General features: G+C 41.2%; 1 protein-coding gene across 2 annotated transcripts in view; it reads left to right on the top strand.

The window, feature by feature from the left end:
- LOC109926673 (protein unc-13 homolog C-like) overlaps nt 1-27,318 on the top strand; it is a 537,669-nt gene that overhangs the window by 107,294 nt on the left and 403,057 nt on the right. For both annotated transcript variants that reach the window (XM_048616076.1, XM_048616075.1), the window contains exons 9-11: nt 4,771-4,893; nt 12,383-12,685; nt 27,093-27,159. In XM_048616076.1, the coding sequence (XP_048472033.1) occupies nt 4,771-4,893; nt 12,383-12,685; nt 27,093-27,159 (493 nt within the window). The remainder of the gene's footprint in view (nt 1-4,770; nt 4,894-12,382; nt 12,686-27,092; nt 27,160-27,318) is intronic.

Here is a 27,318-nt window from a genome sequence, read left to right on the forward strand (position 1 = left end):
ATTATAGGATCCAGCAAATCCTAGCATCCTGAAATAAATTACCAAGAAATAAATGAAGTTATAAGATTTTCATCAAATTGATGCGCGGGATTGTGCTGTGGAAAAGACTGCCCATTTCGCTGATTGAAAAATGTGCTTAATTGAAGGTGGACCTGTTTGAAATCACCGTGATTAGTTTGGTTAGATTTAAGAAAAAAAGTTATAAAAACTATTTTCTGCATAAATTGTATGACACATTGATATGATCAGACTGGCTATCTTTTGTTTCTACTATGGAGAGCAGTGAGTAAAGAAAATGAAAATTGTTGAATTCTTGGAAAATTGAGCTGGGGGAAAGCAGCTCCTCATATCTTTGGCCTTTATTATTCAAAGAATCTCTGCAATTGTTGCAGAATTTGCTGTGGATTAAACATAATTTTGTGCTGCACTGGTGCGCTCATTTGAAATGGTAGGTAACACATTCATGAAATGTTAGGACTGTAATAGCTGGGAAGAATATAAATAAGAACACAATTCTCGAGCATTTTGACATTAAGTACAAACAGAGTGCAAAAAGCCCGTAATGGGCCATTTTCCCAAGTGCAACTTCTTCTACAGGAATACTCTCCAAAGTAGTTATTAGAGGATCTGGTATTGCCAAAGTGAATTTTATTGGTTTCATTTTCTCACGTCCCTTTTGGTATTGATGTAATTTATCACATTCAAACATCTCCCTCAAGTAGCATGTTATAAATGAGCCTTCCAGTTGATCTTTCATCAGTAAGGAGAGGAACAGCTGAACTAAAACATGTTTTCTGATTTTTTTTATGCCACTACCTTCCTCACCACTGCAGGTATACTCTCTCAAATCTTGGCAGCTTTGTGATCAAGGCCGTGACCGATTTCAGAACTTGCTGATATTTAGGAAAAGAAATTGGCACATTTTAATGCAGTGAATAAGCGGTGCAGGAAAACCAACAGATACGTTCACAAAGCACTTCACCCTAAGCCTCATGTACAACCCTACATCACCATTAACCAGTTTGATCAGTAGAAAAGAAGTCCAGTTTTTGGTATTCACCAGTTTTTGAGTAACCAGATTCTGCAGGGTGTACCTCTACTTGAAGGAGCTGCCTCCATAAGCCAAAGAGCAATGACCTTTATTGATTTGTCAATGCCAGAGTTCTGAAAGACAAAAGCTGCAGTGCTTGATTATTCAAAACCAAACACGACAGATGTTGGAAATCTGAATACAAACCAAAAATGCTGGAAACACTGAGCAGTTCAGGCCGCATCTGTGGAGAAGGAAAGAGTTAATGTTTCAGAGCTGAGGCTTTTCATCAGGACTAGGACTGCAGCATTAACTGTGTTTCTCTCTTCACAGATGCTGCTAGACCTGCTGAGTATTTCCAATATTTTCTGTTTTTATTATAGCTGTGCCTGTTTACGAGTTCACCTAGTTTACCTAGAACAGGGGGCAGAGAATACAAGAACAAACATTAGTAGGTAATGTCTTGTTACTGTTGGGGCAAGGAGGTGGCATCATGGCCATGCCACAGGACAAGTAATCTGAGACCCTGGGCTAATATTCTGACGGTCATGGTATCCAATCCCACTAAAGCAGATCAGGAAATTAGAATTTAGTAAAATATGGAATTATAAACTAACTTAATTGAGACTATGTATGAACCCATCAGGTTCATTAATGCCTTTTAGGGAAGGAAATCTGCCATTTATACTTTTTTGTCTACTTGTGACTCCAGACCCACTGCCTGTGGTTTACTCATAACTACCTCCTAAAATGGCTGAACAAGTCAAATTTAGGGGCGGGTGGGGCGGGAGACCACAAATGGTAGTTAAGCCAAGAACACCAACATCCAATGTACGAATATCGAAAAAAAAAAAGTGGCCAGTTGTGTAATTAATCCCACTGAAATCCCTTCAAGTTATGGTGGTGGGGGTGTGGTGGTGGTTACAGTTTGTATGGAACATTGACAGCTGCTTAAACTAAATTATTTACATTGTATGTTGTTTTGAGTTACATCATTCTTGCATAGTCCAGTGTTATAATGATAATGCCATTTTATACATGTCTCACATGATGCATCATAGATGCCGCCAGACCTGCCGAGCTTTTCAATCAACTTCTGATTTTGTTCCTGATTTACAGCATCTGCAGTTCTTTTGGTTTTTATTTGGTTCTAAACTAGTCCCACCTGCCTGCTTCTGGCCCAGATCCCTCTAAACCTTTACTATTCATGAATTATTCCCATGAGAAGCACCCTCTGTGGAAAAAAAATGCTTGCCTGTCATGTATTTTTAAAATCTCTCTCCTCTCACCTTAAAAATGCACCCCCTAGTCTTGAAATCCCCCCATCCTAGGGAAAAGACAAATAGCATTAACTCAAGCTATACTATTATTTTATAAACTTCTCTCATTATTTTATAAACTTTTCTCAGGTCGCCTCTGAACCTCCTATGCTCCAGTGAGAAAAGTCCCAGCCTATCAAGCCTTTCTTTATCACTGAAACCTTCCATACCTGGTGACATCCTGGTTAATCTCTTCTGAACCCCCTCCAGCTTGATAATATCACTCCTATAACATGGGCAGATTGTTTTCACATAAATACCCTTGTTATAAGTGGTGGGGACTGAAATTGTTTTGAAGTTTAGGTTTCTCCAGTGGTCTTAACATTTTGACATTCGGATTGATAATTTAACAGCTGTCAGTACCAGAAATACAAATTTATGTCGTTTGAATCTTCTCCATTAATAGGTATGTTAATAATGTTACTAATTCACACTTTCCCTCACATTGACAGATTACAGCAATGTTAGGATTATTTGTTTTACATTATGAATTGATGTATTACCTGAGACCAAGACAGGAGGCCATTCAGTCCTTTAAGCTTCTCCCACTGTTTGATCAGCCCCCACCTTTAAACGCCACACCCCCCCCCCCCCCCCCCCCCCCCCCCCCCCGTACTCACCATTTGGTTCTGGAATCTTTTCTTACCTGCAATGGTGCAGTGGCCTCCTATACTGATCTTGTGTTTGGTGGGTTAGGGATCTGCTGTGGACAAAATCTGACTGGACCTGTTCATCATTTCTAACCTCTTCATTGGTCACTCGGCAACTTGTCCTCCTGGTGTGTTCTTTGCACAGCCAGTTAGAAAATGAATAGACTCAGTATCCCAAGTGGATGATTCTCAGTTCCCCAAGTGGATGATTCCTGACTGCCAGGAAATCTGACATCTTCTGCAATAATTTTATAGTCAATATCAAGCTGACATTAAGGTCTGAGCATTCAGCCCCAATACAGGTAGATAGTGTCAGGAAAAGTGCCTTGAGTGACTAGATCTTCGATCTGAGAGGAGCAGATGAGGGTGGTGAGCGTGCGACGGAGTCTGTCTTGCCAGGCTTGGGGAAAGCTATAGGGTCTGCCAAGTGCAAGCTTGTTAAAAAGCCTACCTTAGTTCTCTGGGACTTTATCCCACTGGGGTTGTGAAATATTCATCCCTCATACCATACCCACTCCCAATGGGCCATCCATGCCATCCTCTGCTCCTCCACATGCCCCAAATAGTCCACCATATCCTCCATATTTAATTCAGCACACCTTCCCTAAAACAGGTTACACTGTGCTCTTAAAACAAAAAACACAGTCGGCTCTGAAGAAGAGTCATTAGAGTCAAAACAGCTGTCTCTCCGCGGATGCTACCTGACCCATTGTGATTTCCAGCATTTTTTGTTTTCGACACAGATTCCAGCATCTGCAGTAATTTGCTCCTACAATGCCGTTCACCAACATAACCCTCATTGTCTCCATGAAGTACTACCGTATATGTTCATTTAAATCCAGTTCTGCTCCTAATTTGCAGAATAAAATGGATCAGATGCATTAAGAGATAGGGGAATGTACAATTACTGCAAACAGACTAGAAAGAAATGAACTTTGATTGGATGTCCAAGTGTAAAATAAGGTCTGTTAGTTTTTTATTGTTACTTGATAGTTATCTGTTAATTTTTATATAGATATTGAATAGAATGTTTACATTTAGATAAGCATGACTATTACACTGTAAACTTCTGCTTTGTTCGTTGTAGTTATTATAATTTGATAGCCAAAAGTGATGACAATTATATGCTGTGGACACAAACTTCTCTTGATTGGAAGAGAAAGGTCTCGTCGTGTCAATTAAAATGGTCATTGTCTGCCCTTTATACTCCAGGGCAGGAAATATGCAAAAAATTGTGTGCTTCATAATAAATCATCACCAATAACAAAACAATCCATAGCTACTGACGACTGAAGGAGGATAGTTAAGAATCGGAGGGGCTTTTTGAGTTCACCCTGAAGTGACAGCGTAATGAATGTGATTTAGCATTCAGGAGAAACCTGCCAAATCTGACCAAGTGTGACGCTATGCACTTTTATCAGAGGGAACGTAGCATTGCAGAGAAAGTTAACTAGTGATGGTTGACAAATGACTGGCAATGGACTAATGTTATGAATGACTCTGCATTTTTGTCATAATTTATTAGCAGAATGTTCATTGTTTAAATCAACCAGATCCTTAATTGCATTCCTCTTTTGCTGAGGGCTATTAAACTGAACTCATTTTAAACAAAGGAAAATAATTATTGACAATTCCCTGCAGTCCTCCATATGTTAATAAGGTATAGTTTAGTGGATGAACACATCTGGTATTTTGGTATATTTGGCTTTTCTAACATTATTTTTATCTGATAACTGTGTCCTGATTTTAAAAAATGTGTTTATATTAACAGAAAGCACAATGGAAAAGACTCATTTGACAGCAGAAGTGAGGGAGAATCATTCTCAAGTTGCAGCCAGTTATCAAGTCAACAACATTCACTTGAAAGCAAACCTTCCCCAGAATTAACTAATAGGTAAGTTAGCTCAATTTTATATGTCTTCAAAGCATTATTGTTATGTTGTACAATGCAATGCAATATGTGCATGAAATGGTTTGGATTTAGCGCTTCATGGTGAAGCGATTATGCTTAATTTCATTCTGGTGCCAGCTATAGGGGATCTCTTTGCTCCAACAACCTTCCTCAAGCAGTGGAGGAACTGGCGTACAGGCGATGTTGTTAGACTAGTACTGTATAGGCCAACAGTGCTCTGGAGGCATTTTGTGGAACTTAAATTCAATTAATATAAAGCCAGTCCACGATGGTAACCATGGCACTGGTATCGATTGTAAATGAAAACCCATCTGGTTCACTAACATCCTTTAGAAATCTGCCATTCTCAGCTGGTCCAGCTTCTATGCGACTCCAAACTCACAGCAATATCGGTGACCTGGCAAGCCACCCTGTTTAAGTGATGGGCAGAATATCCTTGCCTTGCCAGCTATGGTCATATGCTATGGAAGAATGAAGGAAATAAAAAGACTAAGCAATCAATCCCATTCAACAATTCTCTCTGCCAGGAAGTAACAAACAGGTATTATCATTTTATGACTTTACAGAAAGCAGAATAATGGAAGGGACATGCATGTGATTAAGAAAGAAATTGAAGTATCAATTTATAAGTAATATTTATATTACTTCAGAGGTCTGTGTAATTTTGATCAGGGAATGGAGAATTATGATATTCTCCAAATATAAAATCAGTTGTTTGGGATCAGAGATTTTGTCCAAGAGTACTTGAGTCAATTCTCTTTGACCTTCCTTTTACGTTGAGCACGTTCCTCAGGATGAGCACTAACATACCATGTGATCCCACTTCTGCAGTAAATTCACATATACCTTTCAGCAGCAGAATGAGAGATTTGTATATTGTCTCAGCTTTTGTACAGGAGTGTTCTTTTTGCTTAGCATAATGTCAGTGTCTAGTGAATGCAGTAGGTCAGGCAGCAACAGAGAAGCAGGAAAGTTGACGTTTTGGGTCAGGACTCTTCTTCAGAAATGGGGAGGAGAAAGGGAGCTGGGAAATAAATAGAGAGAGGAGGGGTGGGGCTAGGGAAGGTAGGTGGGATGGTGATAGGTGAGTGCAGGTAGGGAGTGGTGGGGATTGGTCAGTGGGATGGGTGGGGTGGATGGGTGGGAGAGAAGATGGCCAGGTGGTGTCAGGTCAAGGAGGTGGGGATGAGAGGGAGGGTTGGATATGGGATGAGGCCGGGGTGGGGAGATTTTAAAACTGGTGGATTCCACGTTTAGGCCATCGGGCTGTAGGCTCCTGAGGCGGAAGAGGTTCTGCTCCTCCAGTTTACGGGTGGTTTCATTGTGACACTGGAGGAGGCCCAGGATGGACATGTCACCCAGGGACTGGGAGGGGGAGTTAAAATGGTTGGCAACCGGAAGGTGTTGTCATTTGTCATGTACAGAGCGCAAATGGTCTACGAAACAGTCTCCGCGTCTCCGCTTGGTCTCACCGATGTAGAGGAGGCCACATCGGGAGCAGCGGATACAGTAGACCAAGTTGGAGGATGTGCAGGTGAATCCCTGTCTGATGTGGAAGGATTGTTATGTGCCTTGAATGGAGGTGAGGGGGGAGGTGTAGCGCTCCACACTCCGCATGAGCTCCACCAGCCCCGGCACCGTTCGCTGCAACCCCGGAGGTGCTACATCTTCGGATGTTTTACTATCCATAACTAATGTAGAATAATTCATTTCGGGTCAGAAAAGTTTTTTGTTTTGAGAATTTTGTGGTATTTGTGGACTTCTTCTTCCAGGCAATAGCGCTCTGTTAGCAACAGGTTGCACAAGTTTAATTTGACTAAGTTTATTGAGCCGCTACAGTCCTTATGGTGCACAGACACCCAGTGGTGTTGGGAGGGAAATCCAGGATTTTGATACAGTGAAGGAATGTCAATGTAGTTCCTCATCAACATGGTGTGTGAGTTGAAGGGACCATTCAAGTGATGGCATTCTTATATGTTTCCTGCTCTAGTCCTTGGTTGTGGGGGGGCTACATGTTGGAAGGAGCTGTTCAAAAATCCTAAATACAAGATTCTGTTCTTTCATAGAAAATGAATAATGCATCAATTAATGCATCAATTAATCTATTTATAGTTTAATATTAATATATTAATTATTACTAATATTAATTAAATCTGTAGATCTAGTTACTCACCAACTAATTTTTCCCCAAAACAGTGACATGGATATGTCATCCACGGTGGACCTTGAGTCAAGGGACTTCATTTTCCTGTTTTCTTTTGGAGGGTGAAATGTACTGCAGTCTTTGGAAGCCAGCCTTGTAATGTAGCATAAAGATGTAGAATAGTGATGGTCCTGTACTGATTCCTTATAACCATTTCATGTAGGATACACTTCCTGCAGGACTGTGCCTTCCTCCATTCACTGCAGCAATCTGTTCATTAATGAGCAACCATTCCCAAGATGGTATTGTTTGTTTCAACAACCTGTAACAGTTTTAAAAAAAACATCTTGTTTTGTGTTTGGCTTTTAAATACAGATACTTCTGCCATTTCTGAAGTTTTAAAATCATTTAAAATACAAATCCCATCTTAATTTTTCATTTTATATAGCAGTTTATCTAGAAATGTATTGCTGCCTGGGTTAGCTTACAAATAGAATTTCTTCCTGTTTTATTTTTCTCCCATAGTATCTGCAGATTAGTGTGAGTGAGAGTGAGTGTCTATTCTTGGTCATCCTGGGATGTTATTCCTCTGTCATAAATCAGTTTAGTAATTTATGAACCACATGACTTTTCTTATTTACCTTGCAATTTGTAACTGACCCTCCTATATGTGCAAAGAAGACAGATTCCTTCACATTGCCTCATTTTCTGGTTACAGCAGTTTTCATAAGTATAACCTGTAGGAAATCTTGATTTTAATCTCATTGAAGTAGGGGACAATAAATTAAAAACAGTGAACGTTATCTATGAGGCAAAAAGGTAAAGGGCCAACACCCAGAGGCCTGGATATCAGCAAGGCTAAAAAGATTAAACGAGATGAAGTAACTTGCAGAAGTGTTGATTGTGATACTGAGCCTGGAATTTTTTTAAAAAAGAAATCCAAGATCCTTGGAGGACAATTGAATAACTAAAAAAAAATTGAACATTCTGAGAAAGAACAATTTGAAATAGAAGGTAACAAAAATAGAAATTGCTGGAAAAGCTCAGCAGGTCTGACAGCATCTGTGGAGAGAAATCAGAGTTAATGTTTCTGAGGAAGGGTCACTGGACCCGAAACATTAAGTCTGATTTCTCTCCACAGAGGCTGCCAGACCTGCTGAACTTGTCCAGCAATTTCTATTTTTGTTTCTGGTTTCCAGCACCTGCAGTTCTTTTAGTTTGTTTTTAAAATGAAGTCAGAGGTAATGTGGTAACAATTAATTTCACTGTACCCATGAAGCAGCGAGGAGGGTGGGCATTTGTTCAAGACTTCAAAGAACAGAGGAAAGAAATTCAGAGAAACGTTGATTAAGGATGAAGTATGGAGTAGCAAAGTTCACAAATAGGGAATGAGGAATGTGGAGGGTATGTGTCAGATTCCTCAGAGAGTAAGCTTATATTTAGAATCTGAGACACACAAGTTATCACCAATTTTTTTTACCTCTCCATTGATTCTTATTACAAGCCTGTTTTTTTGACATTTATGCTCCAGCTACCTTCAAACTGGACAATCGCAATTCTCTCGTCACTGGTCTCCCACCCTTTATAATGTTGGACAAATCTAAACACTGCTGTCCTTGCCCAAACTGGCAGCAGTTCCTATTAACTCATCATTCTTGTACTTGCTGGTTTGCTACCAGTACCACAATAAAAAAAACTCGTCTTCGTCAGCTTTGAATCCCTCCATGGCCTCCCCATTCCCAATCTCTCTCATCTTCCTCAGCTCTCCCACACTCAGAACTTTACATTCCTCCAACTCTGGATGCTTGTACATCCTGCCAACCCTTGCTTCCATCATGAAGCGGCACGGTGGTTTAGTGGTGAGCATTGCTGCCTCACAGCACCAGGGACCCAGGTTCGATTCCACCCTCCGTCTGTGTGGACTTTGCACGTTCTCCCCATGTCTGTTTGGTTTTCCTCCAAGTGCTCTGGTTTCTTCCCACAGTCCAACAATGTGCAGGTTAGGTGGATTGGCCATGCTAAATTGCCCACAGTGTCCAGGGATGTGCAGGCTTAGTGGATTAGCCATGGGAACTGCAGGGTTACAGGGATAGGGTAGGGTGGTGGGTCTGGGTGCGATGGTGTTCGGAGACTCAGTGTGGACCCAAATGGCCTGCTTCCAAACTGTAGGGATTCTATGATCATTGACAGCTATTTCTTCAGCCATTTCTACTCTGACTCTCTGATGCTCTACAAAGCGCCCATCCTTTTAAAATACACTTACAGCCAAACTCAGACCAAGCTTTTTCTCATTCTCTGACCACCCTCCCAACTCCAAACCCACAATATGTTTGTGTGATTATGTTTCTGTGATGTGTCTCAAAATATTTTACAGCAGTAAAGATACTATAGGAATTTAGTTGTGTGCTGTTGGTCATGTGGTTATTTTTGGTTGGAGCCTTACTTATTGAGTTGAACTTTGCTGATTATTTATTTTCTAAATGAATTGATTATTGATTAACCTCAGTTCCCATCAGTCACAGCAAGACATCAGTGCCTTCATTTTCACTTCAGAGTGAAAAGGACAGAACCGTCCTTTCTGAATCTAATGAGCATTCAGGGAGCATTCCAAGACTTGCAGCCTAGGAGCCCTGACAGCACTGTATTTTTGTGTTAAAAATGCTGACAACACTTCCTAAAAAAATCTACAAACTTTCACTTTTTATGCAAGATTGGCCATTCCAGGAGCATTTCAGGGCTTCAAACAAATCTACAAGTGGGATCTGAGATAACACGGTGTAGAGCTGGATGAACGCAGCAGGCCAAGCAGCATCAGAGGAGCAGGAAAGCTGACGTTTCAGGTCGAGATCTTTTTGGTTTGTTATGTTGTTATGGTAATGACACTATTTTGTGGTTCCATCTTACCTGCCAACCTCTGCCCAGCTAAAGTGGGCATCTTGCAGTACAGGGAATCTAGTTGTTGTCATTTGTTTCCCTTTTTAGTGTTGTTTTACTTTAGCCTTAAGTAATTTGGAAAACTCACAGAGCAGTTTGTTTCGTTGTGTGATTGCTGCCATCTTGTCATGAATGGCCCCTCTTTCAGTTGAGGCTACTCCTCATGTCGCACTGCTGTTCCCACCCTCCAGGCCCAGACTAACTCGGCTCCAATTCCCCAGCCTGATAGTCACCTCTGACACAACTAAGATCCAGAGGATACAGGCCTACCCTGTTTAGCCTCTTCTCAGGCCATGATCGAATGGCAGAGCAGACTTGATGGGCTGAATGGCCTAATTCTGCTGCTTTATTTAATGGTCCTATGGCACTGGCCCTGGCTGAGCTTGGCAATCCTCCCCAGTGATGGTGACCAGAAGGTTGTGGTGCCCACTGCAGATCTCAGCAGGCAGGACAACACCAGGGAGTCATCAACCTCCGTTCAGAGCAGAGTGGTGTTCACCCTTCCCCACCCCTGCTGCCCACGAAACACCATCCAGCCTGGGAGTTCCACAGTCGCCAGCCATCACCCTGGGGCAGAGAAGAGGAAATGCCACCCAGCTGAGCCGTCACTGGCCTGCTGGGAGGAGTGGGGGTTGGGGAGAGTGAGCAAGGCGTCTGTTCCCAGCAGTGGCCTGAGTTGACAGTCAGCAGGCAAGGCGCAACTCAGCCCTAAAAAGACTCCTGCATTGTAGCTGCTGCCTGGAGCAATAGCTCCAGCAGGTGACCCAGAGCCCACTCAGCAAAGGCCTACTGGTGCAGACTGTGAGCAGCAAATCAGGAACAAAAATAAAGTTGCTGGAAAAGCTTCTGAGGAAGGGTCACCGGACCCTAAACATTAAATCTGTTTTCTCCTTCACAGATGCTACCAGACCTGCTGAGCTTTTCCAGCAACTTTGTTTTTGTTGCTGATTTACAGCGTCTGCAGTTCTTTCGGTTTTTATGTGAGCAGCAAATCCCCTAGCTCCACTCTGACTGTCTGCTACAGTAAGTCGAATATTACACTTGTAAAATTGAATAAATTTAAATGTTAATTATTTAATTTAACCAGTGTAGGAATTTAGCCATTTGCAGTACAGATGGAATTGTAGTTCAACTTTCACAGTACAGGTATAATGTTTTCTTTGTTTTGTCGGCTAAAGAAAGCCTTACAGAACCTAACTCCAGGTCTAGCATTGGTTCCTATGAGAAGTGACGCTTCACTTAAAGTCTTCTAATTTAATGTCACATGACTTTAAGTGAGGATACCCCATTTCCCAGACCGATCTTGTCCCCACAAGTATTGCATGCAAATCCATTTTTTTTAGAATCAACAAATTCATCAGTTGCTTTCTTCTGACCCTCTAGTAATCAATTCTCCAGGTCTCTTGCAGAACTATTTATTGTAACTTCTTTTCACTTCTCTTCTGCTTTGGCAAGTTAGTTGCTAGCTTTTCTTATAAACAAAAATTCTTGAATGAGAGGCAAGATTGCACTGCTGGACAGTGGTTGGCTTTGCAAAGGAAAGATTGGATTCATGAAAACAAGAATATTGGAGGCAAGAGATAACAAGGTGTAGAGCTGGATGAACACAGCAGGCCAAGCAGCATCAGAGGAGCTTTCTTTTGGAGGCAAGGATGGATTTAGATAAGTTTCCTCTCAGAAGAGTAGGGATTAAGGCTATTTTTCCCAGCTTGAACCACATTGTGGGTTATTGACAAACTTATTAGAGTTTGCTGTTGTTGTTTTCTGTTGCAAAGACTATACCCAAAGCAGAGTACTTTTAATAAAATATTGAACTATGCTTTGAGTTTTCCTGTTTCAGCCTGGTAATGCGATGGTTGAAAGGAAAACAGCAATTCAATGAGTTTTTGACCTGGTGTGTCAAATTAAATTTTATAATAGAGTTTTATAATTAAATGCTTAATTGTGACTTGTTACACCGTGTGATTTATCACAACCCCCACTAGTTGTTTATCACTTTCTCGGTAACAAAGCATTTGTGAGCAGCATCTTTAAAGCTTGATTTTCTAAGATTGCACTAATTAGAAGGTGTGCCATATATTTTACAACACTCATCTTACTGAATATACTGGAGTATATTATCATACTGCTTGTCAAAAATGATACAATTCTCAACTTTTCAGGAAATTGATTGGTATTTAAATATTTAATTTGCCTGTCTAATCTGGCCTTCATTATCTTCTCCATACTGCATTTGGAGTTACAAAAACTATTGTGATCTTCGTCTCTAATGGGAATCGATGTGTCATTTTGCTTATTTGTTCAGCTGCGCCTTTGTTCGTAGGAAGGCAAAAATATTTTCCAAATACTTTTGTGCCAAATGTGATGCGGAAAGTTTATTTGTGATTTCTGCAGTGGTTCACTGGAAAGCAGACAGCACCTGTCTACAACTCCCAGTCATGGCAACTCCCTGCCAAGTTACTCTGAAGGAAGTGAGAGTGATGCTGTACATGACTCTACTGTGGAGAGTGATTGTGAATCCCGCTCTACTGTGTACAGCTACCAGCAGAATTCACAAGGGCAGCCCAGTGACCAAGAGAATAGCACGTGCTGCAGTCATTGCAATTCTAACTGCAGCTGCGCATCCCAGGACAGTCTGAGAATGGAGGAGGACCCTGATGGATCCTGTAACTATACGTCTGAAAGAGAAGACAACATGTATGTATACTTGGAGGCTTTTTTATTGTAAAACTAAGGAATCAAATTTGATTTAACTCCATAAATCCCTCTTTTTGCGCTACATTGTTTTTCTCCCACTGGTTGTTATTTCTGAAATCTTTGCTAAAAAGGCCCAATCACTTAATTTCATGTTATGGTAACAAAATTAATTTTTGTTTGGATTCTATAATCCTCATGAAGAATCCAAAGACAATTTGATATGACGAAGTCTTGCTTTCCTTTCTGAGATAACAAGGTGTAGAGCTGGATGACCACAGCAGGCCAAGCAGCATCAGAGGAGCAGGAAGGCTGATGTTTCAGGCCTGGACCCTTCTTCAGAAAAATCAGCTTTCCTGCTCCTCTGATGCTGCTTGGCCTGCTGTGTTCATCCAACTCTACACCTTGTTATCTCAGATTCTCCAGCATCGGCAGTTCCTACTATCTCTTGCTTTCCTTTCTGTTGTTATTTTTATGACAGCTCCCACTTATATTAAAATTAACAAGGAAAAAGTAACCCTCTGACAAGTTCTGTGCTGAAATGAAGTTATGTATAGAAACCCCACTCTATTGTATGGTTTAGGTTCCTTGTTCAACTTATCATTCTCCACATATGGCCCAGATGATGAAAGGCTGTTAGACCAAAAGAAGATCACAACTGTACCTAACCTGAAACCAAACATTTTTCATTTTGGTTTCATTGGTTAGTGAGCAGTGACAGATAGACCTTACTTTTATTTTTCTTTGCCCAAATTTGGTAATCATGGAGGTAATATAAATAACCCCAATTGTGCAGCTGAGTTCAGCAATCAAAACACCAATCAGAGACTAAAGCTACAACTACAGTAGTGTGCAAACCTCAGAAGCATAAATGTGTCTTTTGCAAATGCCCTGTATTTATACATTGTTAATGGAGTAAATTTGGAATTCCCTCCCGAAGGGCATTGTGGATCTACCTACAGCATACAGACTGCAGTGGTTCAAGAAGGCAGCTCGCCACCACCTTCTCAAGGGCAACTAGGGACGGGCAATGAAATGCTGGCCAGCCATTGACGCCCATGTCCCACAAGTGAAAGAGAAAGTCTACAAGGCACTTAACTAGATAGGGCTTTATGTATAAACAGTTATTTTGACACGACCATACAGAACAGATTTTAACGAATATGTTGAAAGTGCAGAGAGATGTACAGAGGTTTGGATAGGTGGAACTCCAGAGCTTTGGGCCAAGGCAACTGATTCCACCATAGGCACTCGTGCAATAATTACAATCAAGGCAGCACAAGAAGTTGGAATTGGAGGGATGAGGAGATTTCAAAGGTACCTAAACCTGGGAGAGGTTAAAGCAATGAGGTGCTTTGAGGCTGTATAGGAATTTGAAACAAGGATAAGGATTTTAAAATTGAAATATGGTTGGACAGGTAGAGAAATGGAAACATCAACTCAACAGTTAAGAAAGGCATCGATGAGGGCTTCAACAGGAGATGAACTGAGGCAGGGACAAACTCGGATGATGCTAAGGTTGGTGGAAGTAGGCAGGCTTGGTGAAGGAGTGGAAGTATGGTCTATCACAAGGTCAGTCACAACCTCACGGCTGTGATTGTGAGGGGCCTGGCTTGGCTTCAGTCTGTTGTGGCATTGAAAGGGAAGATATTAGTGCACAGGGACCAAAGAGAGTGATTCCAGTCTTCACGATATTTAGCTGGAAGAAATTGCTGTTCAGACATCGTAGGAGGTTGGAATAGCAGCATTGCCAACTGAAGACAGTGGAAGCAGTAAGAGAGGTTGCACTGAGAAAGAGAGTTAGTGTCATATACATGGAATCTAATGATATCTTTACTGAAATTTTACCCACTGAATCAAGGGGGAAGTCCTGTATCTGTGCTGTTGCTTTAACTGAACTGTTGGCTCCCCTGCCCATGTGAATATAAATTGGAAAGCTTAAAATCCAACTAATTCTGTAATTTCAGCAGCCAATTATAACCACATGGTGTCATAACAAGTGCTTAGAAAGCTATAACTAAAGGTAATTGAAATTCATTTAATCACTCTCTTTGGTCCCTGTGCATTAGCATCATTCCCTTTCAATGCCACAACAGACTGAAGCTGAGTGAGACCCCTCACAATCACAGCTGTGAGGTTGTGTTTGACCGTGTGATAGGCTATTGACCACCTTTCCACTCTTTCACTGAGACTGCCTACTTCCACCTCTATTGCATCATGTGACTTTGTCCCTGCCTCAGTTCATCTCCTGCTGAAGCCCTTATCAATGGCTTTCTTAATTCTAGAATTCATGATTCCACTTCTCCACCTGTCCAACAGCATCTCATTAAATCAAAACAAAATTGTTATGTAAAAGGAATGCAGACTGCTTTAACTGATTGCTTCATGGGGATGTGAGCATTCCTGGCAAGGCCAGTAACTGCTGCTAGTCCCTAATTGCCCTGGAAGTAAGTGACTTGTGAGGGCACTTCAGAGGGCATTAACAGTTAGCCACATTGCTGAGTGTCGGGAGTCACAGGTATGCCATACCAGATAAGGATCAGCTTCCCTAAGGGACATTAGTGAACCAGATATGCTTTTATGAAAATCACTGTTTAATGGTCACTATTGCTGAGACTATAGCTATCACATCTGAGTTTTTAGAAAAATTACATTTGAATTCCAAAAGATGTCATGGTGGCTTGGAGCCCTTGTCCTCCGAGAGACAGCCTGGGCCTCTGGATTACTCCTATTATGTCACTGTCTCCCCCTTGATCGTTCAGGAATGAGAAAAGAATATTTCAAACTAACTGAGCTATTGTAACTTGTTTGGTGGTAGGATTGGGGAGGTAGAGAGTATCTGAAGAAGTCTTGAGCCACTGATCTTTGGGTAGGTAAATGAAATGCATGATGTGGGGCAGAGCCTCATAGAGCAGAAAGACTACAACTTTAATACCAATCATCTACTGTGTTATTCGACATTGATAATTATTCATTTTTTATTGAATATTTTTAAGGTGGCAGTAGATTGATTCCCTCGCATGGAAAGAATCTAGAATTAGATGTGAATATGGAGTTCAGAATATAAGCAGATCAGCCACAATCTCATTTAATGGCTGAGGGGACTTAAAGATCAATATAGCCTACTTCTATTCCTAATTCGTATGCATTTCTGATCCCGCTGTGAGCCATCTACTTTTGCTTATTATTTAGATATCTCAGAATTCCACCTTGAACTTTAAAGGAAATTCAAAACAGATCTGATGCAAAACTTTCACTCCCAGCAAGCTTCCCAATTTTATCTTTTAGTTTATTTTCAAATGAATTGGACAAAGTAATTCTGATACTGTGTATGCTTGGGGTTTATCCCCCAGGGTAGGCCATTTAGAACTGAGATGATGAAGTTCTTTCCTCAGAGGGTAGTAAATCTTCTGAATTTTCTACTTCAGAGGGCTGTGGAGGCTCAGGGATTGTTAGATTTGGAGTTAGTGTTGGAAAATGGTGTTGATAAAGAGGCCCAGCAACGATCTACTTGAATGGCTGGGCAGACTCGAGAGTCAGAAAGGCCTATTGCCTATTTCCCATGTTCCAATGTAAGTCTTGAAGACCACATGAAGTTTAAATTCATTTGTACTTAGAAAAAAGTATAATTCTGTATACACCAACAGTGTTAGCGGCTCTGGTTTGATTCCACCCTCAGCCGACTGTCTGCATGGAGTTTGCATGTTCTCCCCTTGTCTGCGTGGGTTTCCTCCAGGTGCTCCAGCTTCCTTCCACAGTCCAGAGATGTGCAGGGTAGGTGGATTGGCCATGTTAAATTGCCCATAGTGTCCAGGGATGTGTAGGCCAGGTGGATTAGCCATGGGAAATGTGGGATTACGGGGAATAGGACTGGGGGGTGGGTGGGATGCTCTTCAGAGGGTCGGTGTGGTTTCGATGGGCTGATTAGCCTCTTTCCACACTGTAGGCATTCTATGATTCTAGGATTTTTCAAAAATGTAATATTCTCCTTTTTGGCTCTCTTCCATTTCTCCCTGAGCCTCCCGAAGCAAATTCAGTGACTACTTAAATCTGCATTGTTCAAACATCCAAAGTGTATTCTCCAGCTAGTTTTTCTCATCAGTGAAAAATACTAATCCAAAATATTTTCTTAGTCCAAGGAGTATCTACAGTGATAAGGTTAACTTGTGTTTGTTGAGATATTCTCACATTATTCAAATTCAAATTCCCAATGTTACAGATGTCGGTCAGTAAGAGATAACAATAGGAACTGAAAGAACTTTGAAATGGTATTGTGTGACTTGCTGCTTTGAATTTCAGGCTTGTTAAATCCTACGCATTAAAGTTATGATTTTGACTTTTGAAGTTTAGAGGAAATATGAAATGACAAATATGAAACTATTATATAATTATACAATTATACAAGCAATTGTGTAATTATATAAACAATTTATTGCTTATGTAACTTTTAATATCATTACACAATTTCTAATACATTACTGAATCTCATATTGTGTTATTAATGAGATGTCACACTGTGAGGTTTGATATCCTGTCGGAATTCACATGGAGAATATGGGGACATAAATGCAAAAATGAATTTTTCTTGGTATTCCCCTGTCAAAAATCTGGAACTTTCAACTGCAAGGGAGAAAATGTACTTCCAGTTATTAGTGTTGTTTGTTTCTTCATTTAATTTGTATTTTAAAATATTTGCTATCGATTGTTGTGGCAACTCTGACTGGTCAGCTTTTTGTGTTGGAAGACAGAAACCCTCTTCCAGTGAAAAGTGGGCTAAGCCAGTAATTGTCCCTCTAATCTGTGTGGCTGTGCAGCTGCTTTGATATCCTGCACATACTGATGGATATGCTGAGGCATTGACTTTGTGCTGTGCATTGACCTCTGAGATCCGTGCAGTGGAACAGTGTGAGGGGCAGTGTTGTCAGCCAGCTATGGTTATTTAACCCCACTCGCCTCAACTTGCTCTGGAAAAGTGCTTGTCTGTTTACTACACACTATTGTTAACACTACCTGTTATTTGTTACTCCTCAGTAGGGCAGCGGACTGGTAATCAAGCTCCACTATTCTCAATCATCACAAAGTTAACATTTTTTTAAGCAAAATGTACAAACTCCCAGTTTACCTGTTAGATAGACCCAGGTGAACAGAAAATGTAGACTAGGTTTCTGTACTTATTGTGGGTCTATCTACAGCAAATGGACTGCAGCGGTTCAAAATGGCAGCTCACCACCACCTTCTGAAGGGCAACTATGGACGGGTAATAGATGCTGGCCCAGTCAGCGACACCCATGTCCCTCTAATTGAATCAAAATAGACTATTTATTCCGAGTAAATAGGTGCTGATCACAGGTAATTCACTATGAACTGTTGCCAAATAACACTGTAAATGGTTTCTCAATCCCTCCTTCCACCTTTTACACATACACGGACATACAGACAGACAGCAAAAATACAGGGAAAATGGTTCAAAGCACTTATTCTCATCATTTGATGGAGTGTTCCTTTTGTTTTACGTGTCCTTCTGTTCTCTGATCTTTTTCTTTGGATTCTCCTTCTTCACAGGAGACACAGAGTGACTGGTTCACAACTGATAAAGACTTTGACTTATTGGTTAAAAACAATTGCCGGCAGCAACTGGTCACAGAAAATAAGCAGACTTTGTTCAGGCTTTAGGTGTTTTACTGGAGAGAGAGTGAGAGTGAGAGAGAGGGAGAGGCATACCATTAGTCCTTCTAGCAGTCCAAATCCTGCTAGTATTGTTCACATCCAGCTACCCAAGGGCCAAAGAAGTAGTTGTTCTCAGGCTGATGGCATTTGGAATTCACAACTTGACAAGTCAATCAGCGACCTGTTGCTGGCCAAAACTCACGTTATACATAGACCCCCCCCGCACCCCCCTCCAGATTCAGGCTGTCTACAAATATCTTCCACCACTGTTTGAACAAAGTGGCAGTGTAGACACCACACACACAGAGTTTCAGTTGCTTGTTTTTTAAAAGTACAGTAATTCCTTCCTCAGTCCATTGTTGTAAAAGTATTTTCCAAATTTAGTCGACCATCAAAAATAAATTAAAATAAAAGATATAGTCTTTATATATCTCATCTGTCATAAGTATGCCGCAGACCTCTACTCTATTGTCTGATAGTGGCATTAAGCCTGGGATGCTTTCTTCTGAACTATTTGGGGCTAGTTGACAATGACCTTGATATAATAGAAGTTAAAGTTCTCTCACTTTTTCTTTTAATTCTAATGAAAAACTTGGTCAACTACCACTTCTTAAAGAGGGTCCCATGCAAAATGGTCTCCTTTCTTCAAAGGTGCAGGTTGACTTGTTGCATAGTTCAAATGTTTTGCAATTTTGTTTTAAAAAGTCAAGGTGTGTTTTGTTAACGATTTTGGGTATACAGCAATGGTGCAGATTATTACAATGAAACAATTGGCTAGGGCACTTAGGTCTTTAAAACTTTTTTTATTCCCCCAATCTGATTCTGTAAGGTTAAGGGTACATACAAATATTACAAATTTAAGGCTGGCAAAGAAAAGCTGTTCACATAAACTGGTGAATTAAGGTTGAGGGGATGTAGATTTAAGGTTTTGGTCAAGAGGTGGGGGTGGACTGTGAAGAAGAGCACTTTTACACAGCGAGTGATAATGACCTGGACTTGTTGCCTGTTAGGGGTGGTGCAATGCAGAGATGATGATAATTTCAACAGGAAAATGCATGGCCACTAGAATGAAATTAACATAAAGAGCAATGGGGATAGCATGGGGGAATGGGGCTAACTGGTTTGCTCTACAGGAGATGACATGAACTCAGCGGGCTGAATGGCCTTCTTCTGTGCGTAATGACTTTGACTTCAAGACACGTATTTCCCTTGGTCCTTATCTGATTTTTATATTCACGGAGGAACTCAAACCTCCAGCATAATATTATACTTTTATCATTGGTTGCAACCTACTAATGGTATAATGCTATTTTGCCTTTCATAGGTTTGCAAGAATCATAATGTACATTCTTGTGGGGTTCAGCCTTTTGAAGATTTTAAAACTGTGCAGCAGACTTTCCAATACTTTTTGGCAAATTTGTATTCAATAGATATTATATCGCTGAGTATGGTTCATGACTCTATCCTCAAGGAGGTTAGTGAGACTGTACCTGAGTTTTGATCGTTATCCCTTCAGAATACTGTGAATTTGCATAGAACGTAGTCAACTCCACTTACCACCCTCCCTTAGGCATTCTAACTGCAGTAGCTTCACTAAAGACATTAATAACTATTATCACCAATGGGGAGCCTAATTGGGAGCCTTTGAACTTCCATTAGTTCTGTTTGTGGTTATTTTGTTTTGTGTTCGTGCAGCTTCAATGGGATAACTTCATATAACACACAGTGCAAACATCTGTTAGCTCCCAGCTGTAATCTGCACAAACGCTGAAAGATGTTTCTGCAAGGTCTTGGAGGCAATTTATTCTGCTGTTACTGTATTCTAGTCTTAAAACACTCCAGTCTGTTTTAATACTTGTATAGTAGTTGAGCTTTTGAGAGGAGATTTTAACGCGGAAAAGTTAGGAGTTTGGATTTGAGATGGGTAACATTTTCGGGTGGTTTGTGAAAAGTGCCAATAGTGACAGTGCCTCAGCGGATGGTGGTTGTGGTGCTGTATTAATCAGGGAATGGCTATCCCAGGCTATCTATGTCAGACTGTTTACATGAGAAAAAAAAATTGTGAAAAAGCCTCACAAGACTGTGTTCTTTGCCAACGCTGCTCCCAAAATAAAGCACAAGGTATTTGAAAAAAATTAAGGATTTCTGGACCAAAAGTCAGAGCTGAATTATGGGAGTATTCACTGTACATTAAATGTAGTTTTTCTGTTTGTGCAGTGCAGGTTTATATTTTATGTATGTGCTTATTTGAATTACTATTATGATAAATTACTGTGTAAAATGAAGCTGCCATCCATAAAAGTAGTTATTTTCTGATTTATTTACTGTGATTTTTCAACACGCTCTTTTCTATATATCTTTCTCTTTCTCCCTTTTTCCGTCCCTTCATCTCTGTCACTCTGTTCCCCTCTCTCTGTTTTCCCCCCCTCTCTGTTCCTCTCTTGTTCTTTCTTTCTTTCTTTCATTCGTTCCCCCATCCACTTGCCCAGACTCATGCATACTGTCTTATCCAAAGCTATTATGCACTAACTCTTTGAGTGAATGTCACACAATGTACTGCACAATGTACCGTGCAGGTAGCAGGGTCTCCGGTTTGATGCCTGGGGATGAATTTTCAGTGTGAAGCTGGAAAATGGAAGTCAAACCTTTTCTGGGTCCTGCATCTGACTCTGGGTGGCCCTTGCAGTGGTTACCATTTAAGGTCTGTGGCTGTAAGTTGAAGATTCACCAGAAGTGTGAGACTAGATTCTTCATTTCCATGATCTCTCAAGAGGGCCAGAAGCGTGAAGCAGAGCGGCTGCTTGTTTTTCAGGTACTAGCCTTGAGGTGACGAATGTAGATTGATGAAGGAGGGAAGGGAGGTTCCTTGTCGTCTTCCCAGAGAAAGACAGTCACACTGATCACTGAGCCTGTTTGGAATTTGCTGCCATTGTCAGTGGTAAAAGGGTAATCAGGAGAGCGTGAATCTAGTGTCAGAAGAGGTTTAATGAACTGATGTAACCCTACAAGCTGAGTACTTCAGTATAATGGTAAATAATTTGTTAAGTAGATCACAAGTTAGGAGGAGATGTAATGTAAAGAGTTAATAGTAATATGTAAATAAGATGGTCGACATTATCAATGATACAGCTGCCACACATTCACAGCAAGGGTGACTGTCATGTGCATTTGACTACAGCAAAGACAAAGGGACAGGCTACCCCCACCTCTTCTGAGCTCACAAGCGCAGATGTGTGCCCTTTGTTAGTGATAAGGGTTTACAGTCTCACTATCGCCTGGAAGTGTTAGCACAGACACCTCAGTGTCTGCATACAATGCCTAATCCTTGTGGGCTCAGTTGAAACATTCCTGAATCAGTCGACCTGTCACATTTGTGGCATCCTGAGGATTACTCAGAGCCCCACACTATATCGGGACTCCTATACCAGGATGCTTTGGTTTTCCGCATTCTCTCCCTCAACTACGTCTATTCTTCCCACTTCCACTTTCTGCTGCCCTGCTTTCTCTGATGAGTTTATTGTCTTCCTGGACTTCTCTGTCCTCAATGTCCACACTCCTGTGGAGGGCCATACTATGGAGAGCACATCACAATGACCAAGCCTCATGTAGGAGAGTGTTGCAGTGTGCTTCTTGATTAATCCAGGCACTGGGACTATATCTTCAGAAGCCTGATGGTCTGCCCAATGGCTGTCTTTGGAGCAGATGGCTTTTATTGTATTGTCTCTGTCTGCAGCTGTTAGAGAGGGTTCAGTAGCCACCTCATCAAGGGATGAACCTGGTTCCCTTGGATCCATCTACAGATCTCGTGGGTTTGAGTGAAGTCCTGCTGCGTCCCGAAGGGTGGGAAATAAGACATGAGAGCAGCCAGGAAGGTGAGTTCACCCTCTCTGGAAGCTCTCGTTGTGGTTGGAGATGGTCTGAATTTTGAGTGAGTGGATGCTGTTACTCTTGACCAGTCACTGGGTGATATTTGATGATATCCTGTACCTGGGGGTGTCCAACGATGGAGGTGAAACCTATTGCCCCTTTGTGCTTGTGAAGCCTGCTGTTTCATCAACTATCCAGCTCTGGCAAAAGAGCATCAATGACCTGTGAGAGGGAACAGTGTGTGCTGCTTCTTCTGAGAGACCACCCAATGTTTGGAGCTGACCTTGGAAGGAAGCAGAGCCCAAGAAGTTCAAAACCGCAGTGACTCTGAAGTCCACTGACAACATGGCCTGCAACAAATGGGTATGTCATGCCCAGTAACTGGAGCCCAGAGCTTTTGGATGGCAAGGCCGGGCTGTGCTTTGGTCAGGGGTAGAACCTGAGACTTGGGCCAGAGACAACATCAGGGAACATGATTTCCGTTCCTGCCTGTCGCTGGCAGGGCATGCTGACCAGCGCGCTGGATGTGAGGTACTCAGTCTGACTGGCTGCACCCTCTTCTTTTCCAGCCATTGGGTACCCTGCGAGTACTGACTCAGTGCGTACTGCATTTCGGCAAATGGGGCTTGAGTTTCTAGTCAAGAACATTGCACAAGTGCGGAAGCACTGCAGCCTCCTGCTTGACGTCTTTTCAAGACAATTCTGTGACAATGATGAAAAAAGACCAAAAGGGTAAGTCACAGACACGGACTGTAAAATCACGTTTGAAAGTGTACCTGATCTAGTTTAATGGTGCAGGCTAATAGTAATGAAGTAACTGATGATGTGATCCTAACATCAGTGAAATAGATTGAGAGAAAGCAACACACAAGAAGAGAGGTATCTTTGAGACAAGCCAAGAGAGCTGTATTTCATAACCTGTAATATACAGATGTAATTAAAAAGAATATTAAAGTAAATCAGGAACTGAGGAGCCTTCCTTAGAGATAAGGAGCCAGCAGCCTTGGGGACAGTGTTTGTGTAGACACCCACAATCAAGGGATACTAAGGAGAAATATTGAGATGTGCCGATAGTACAATTAGCTCAAAGAGCACAATAGAGCAGCTGGTGTTGCATTAATTATGATGGAATCAACTTCCTGAAATCAGAATAAACTACAGGACCTTGATGGAAAAGAAATCTCTATTAGAGAAGGAATTTAGATGAGACTGTTCCCAAATAGCTGTGGCTTCCTTGATCATATGGAATCATTCTTGGCACATGAACATTACATGAGGTGCATTAACACTAGCAAGCAGATAGTTTTGAATATTTTTAGCTCTGATACACGTCATTACCATGTACCATTACTGCAGCTGTTACTGACTCAGCACTTGACCATTCATGTAAGACTTCCTCTACTCATTACTTTGGGACACACTGGTGGAAAGGTGAGGGTGCAGATTAGGGATAAAGGTTAAATATAGCTTCTTAGCTTGTGCACATGTCTTGGAGCCTTTCTGATGATCCTTCAGAAAAATGGGTCTGAGAGGACCTTTTGTAAGTGCAAATGTCTCCTTTGGTGGAAGCAGCAGAAATCCTAGGGCCGTGTGAAGTAGAAGGAGACCACAGGTCACAATCTATTCCCATTTCTGTATTTTGTTCCTGGGAAACACTGGCAGCTGAGGGAGATCATTATCAGCAACATTGTTATTCAAATAACAATTAGCATGCCACAAGACAGTTCATTAGCTTTACTCAATATGAACATAGAGCTGAACTCCCTTTCTAACAGTTCGTAGTACATCTCTTCAGTCAGTGTCGGGATATCACTCCTGGAACAACCTGTCAAAGCTCCTCATTTCCATGTCATACCATTTTTCATTGACTTGAAGTCTTCAATGTAAGATAACCCACATGTGACAAAGTGAAATATTTTGCAGGCCAGGCAGCATCAGCGGAGCAGGACGAAACATCAGCTTTCTTGCTCCTCTGATGCTGCCTGGCCTGCTGTGTTCATCCAGCTCCACACCAGCATCGGCAGTTCCTACTATCTCAAAATATTTTGCAGCTCTTTATTGAGTTAAGAAGAAATTTTATTTTAATACAACAATCAAAAGGTGCACACAGTTTTTTTCCATTTGATGTTTATAGTGGGAATTATACTCGAGTTTGTTTTTCTGCCTAAAGCTATTATGAAATCTTTTGAGTCAGATGACTCAGACCAATACAAGAAATCCAGATATGATCTTCGTAAAGCCATCAGGGATGTCAAGTGGCTGTACTGGACCATGTTAGAGGCCCAAACTTACCAAACAAACTCCTGACATCTGTGGCGAGGCCTAAGCAACATTACGGGATACAAAATAAAGCAGAGCAAGATATGGACAAAGACCCATCCCCCCCGACATGCTCGATGCTTTCTACTCACGGTTTGAGCAGAATGCCAGCAGAGCAGTGACGCCTGTTCCAACAGCCCCAGACACACCTGTTCCCTCCGTCCCTGCTGCAGACGTCAGATTGGTTTTCCTGGGAGTCAACCTAAGGAAAGCGACGGGCCCGGAAGATCCTGTGCGAGCCAGCTGGTGGAGGTATTCACTGGCATCTTCAACATCTCCCTCCTACAAGCCGAATGCCCCACCTGCTTCAAGAAGACCACCATTATCCCTGTACCTAAGAAAACACATGCAGTGTGCCTTAATGACTACAGCCCAATAGCTCTGACTTCAGTAATCATGAAGTGCTTTGAGAGGCTGGTCATGACCTACATCAGCTCTAGTCTCCCAGCCTGCCTCGATCCCCAGCCTTTACTAGACTGACGAATTGACGCTGTAGCCTCATAATGCTGATCTTGCTAATGTTGATCTCGCCTAGCGCACAGTCTGTGCAGTATAACCTGTATGCCTCTAAGTCTTTTTGATCTTGCATCCTTGTTTACTATGATCTGCCTGTACTGCTCGTAAACAAAGCTTTTCATTGTACTTCGGTACACATGAAAATAAATCATTCGATTGATCAATTATTCGAATGTGTTCATGTTGTCTCCCAACAGCTATACTGCTGTCACTTATTCTGTTCGAATAATGTTGGAACTCATTGATTATTAATAATGATCAAATCTCATGTAGATCCAAAGAATTCAGCTAGAGCCAGCATATATTGTGCCAGTAGAATTAATATGAAGAATTTAATATTCTTGTAGCCATTTTCTAAGTGTAGATATTTTGGGTGACTGTGGATGGATTTAATGTCCTCAATACAAGTCTCGCCCTCTGTTTAGACAATCAGTGGGAAATGCCCGTGAACTGGAGAGACAATAGAAAGTAAAACCATTGCATGAACAGCCCATACCACTGTTGATACATCATATGTTCTTTCTCTTACTAAAAGATAGGTTAGCTGTTACCAATCTCTTACAGGGTAGGGATCTAAAGGACCCATTTGGTTGAGTGTAACAGAGAAAAACTGCTTGGTAGTCTAATCTGAAGAGGCAGTTGTCTTACACAAGACGTAGTTGATTGAAGAAAACAACTAGGTACAAGTTACACTGATGTGCAAGACATTGTTACACTGACCCAGGAAGACCCATTCGGCACATCTTGCTGTTTCAGTGCTAACCTGTTCCAAAACCAAGTCCACAAGCATCATCATATCAGGCAGAGCATTAATCCTTTTAGACCCTTGCATCTTTATACAATAGGTACAACCCTAAAGAAGGTGCAGAGGCAGAGGGACTGGGGTGTATGTATGCCTAAGTCATTAAAGGTGGCAAGACAAGTTGAGAGAGCAGTTACGGAAGCTTACAGTAGCCTGGGCTTTATTAAAAAGGGTGTAAAGTACAAGAGCAAGGAGGTCACATTGAACTGATATAAGGCACTAGTTAAACCTCAGATGGAGTATTCCATCCAGTTCTGGGTGCTGTATTTTAGGAAGGATGAGAAGACGTTGTAGAGAGTGCAGAAGAGGTTTATGAGAGTCAACAACAATAATAACAAAAAGAGAAGTTGCTGGAAAAGCTCAGTGGGTCTGGCAGCATTTGTGAAGAAAAAAATCTGAGTTAACATTGTTTTTTCCTCACAGATGCTACCAGACCTGCTGAGCTTTTCCAGCAACTTCTGTTTTTGTTCCTGATTTACAGCATCCGCAATTCTTTCAGTTTTTATTAGGTTTATGAGAGTGTCTTCCAGGGATGAGGAATGTCAATTTTCAAAATAAATCGGTGTGGTTGGGACTGTGGAAGGCTGAGAGGAGATCTGATTTAACCGTTGAAGATCATGAGATGCCTGGATGGAGTGAAGAGGGAGAACATATTCACACCCATGAACGAATTAAGAATGGCAGGGCACAGATTTAAAGTAATCAGTGAAAGAAGTAAAAGAAGAAAAACATTTCCATGCAGCAAGTGATTAGGGTCATGAATACATTGCCTAAGAATGTGCAGATGCAGGTTCAATCAGGGCATTGAAAAGGCATTGGAGAGTGATTTACAAAAGAAAAATGTGCAGAATTGTGTGAGAAGGCTGAAGAAAAAAACATCCAAAACGGTATACTTCTAATTATGTTTCAACCATTCTTAATTGTATACTCTTTTGTCATATACTGCTGTCTCCTGCTGTGGAAGAGGAAGGCATATGTTCTTAAAGTTTTCTTTCATCTTTGATCTTCAATTTCAAAATTTTAAAAGATAAAATTTACCTTGTGGGAATATAAATTATTTGTGGATGGATGCCATCAACTGACATATGTTCAAATAATACAGATTTTGTTCTTAATAGGGTGATAATAAATGTTGCTCATCGACTGTTTGATCAGATTACTGTCTGTTGCATATTAATATTTAGATCATGTTTCTGAAATTGTTAGAAATTATTTTAATATATTAAATGTCTTTTTCAGGAAAGAAGAGGAGGTTGTCTGTACGAGGAGCATTTCAAGATCAAAATGGAAAAGAGTGATTGAAAAAGTAAGATTGTGAATTTTGGAAATTTTTAATTCCTTTGTTATAACTTTTGGGAACTCCTCGAGGGATTGTTCAGGATGCATGTAGTTCACAAACTGTAGAACAGTGACATTTGGGAATGGATAAGGCTATACCTAACTCTCTTTAACATATAGCCATGGA

This window comes from Rhincodon typus, chromosome 33 (genome assembly GCF_021869965.1).
Source record: "Rhincodon typus isolate 14 chromosome 33, sRhiTyp1.1, whole genome shotgun sequence".
NCBI lineage: Eukaryota > Metazoa > Chordata > Chondrichthyes > Orectolobiformes > Rhincodontidae > Rhincodon > Rhincodon typus.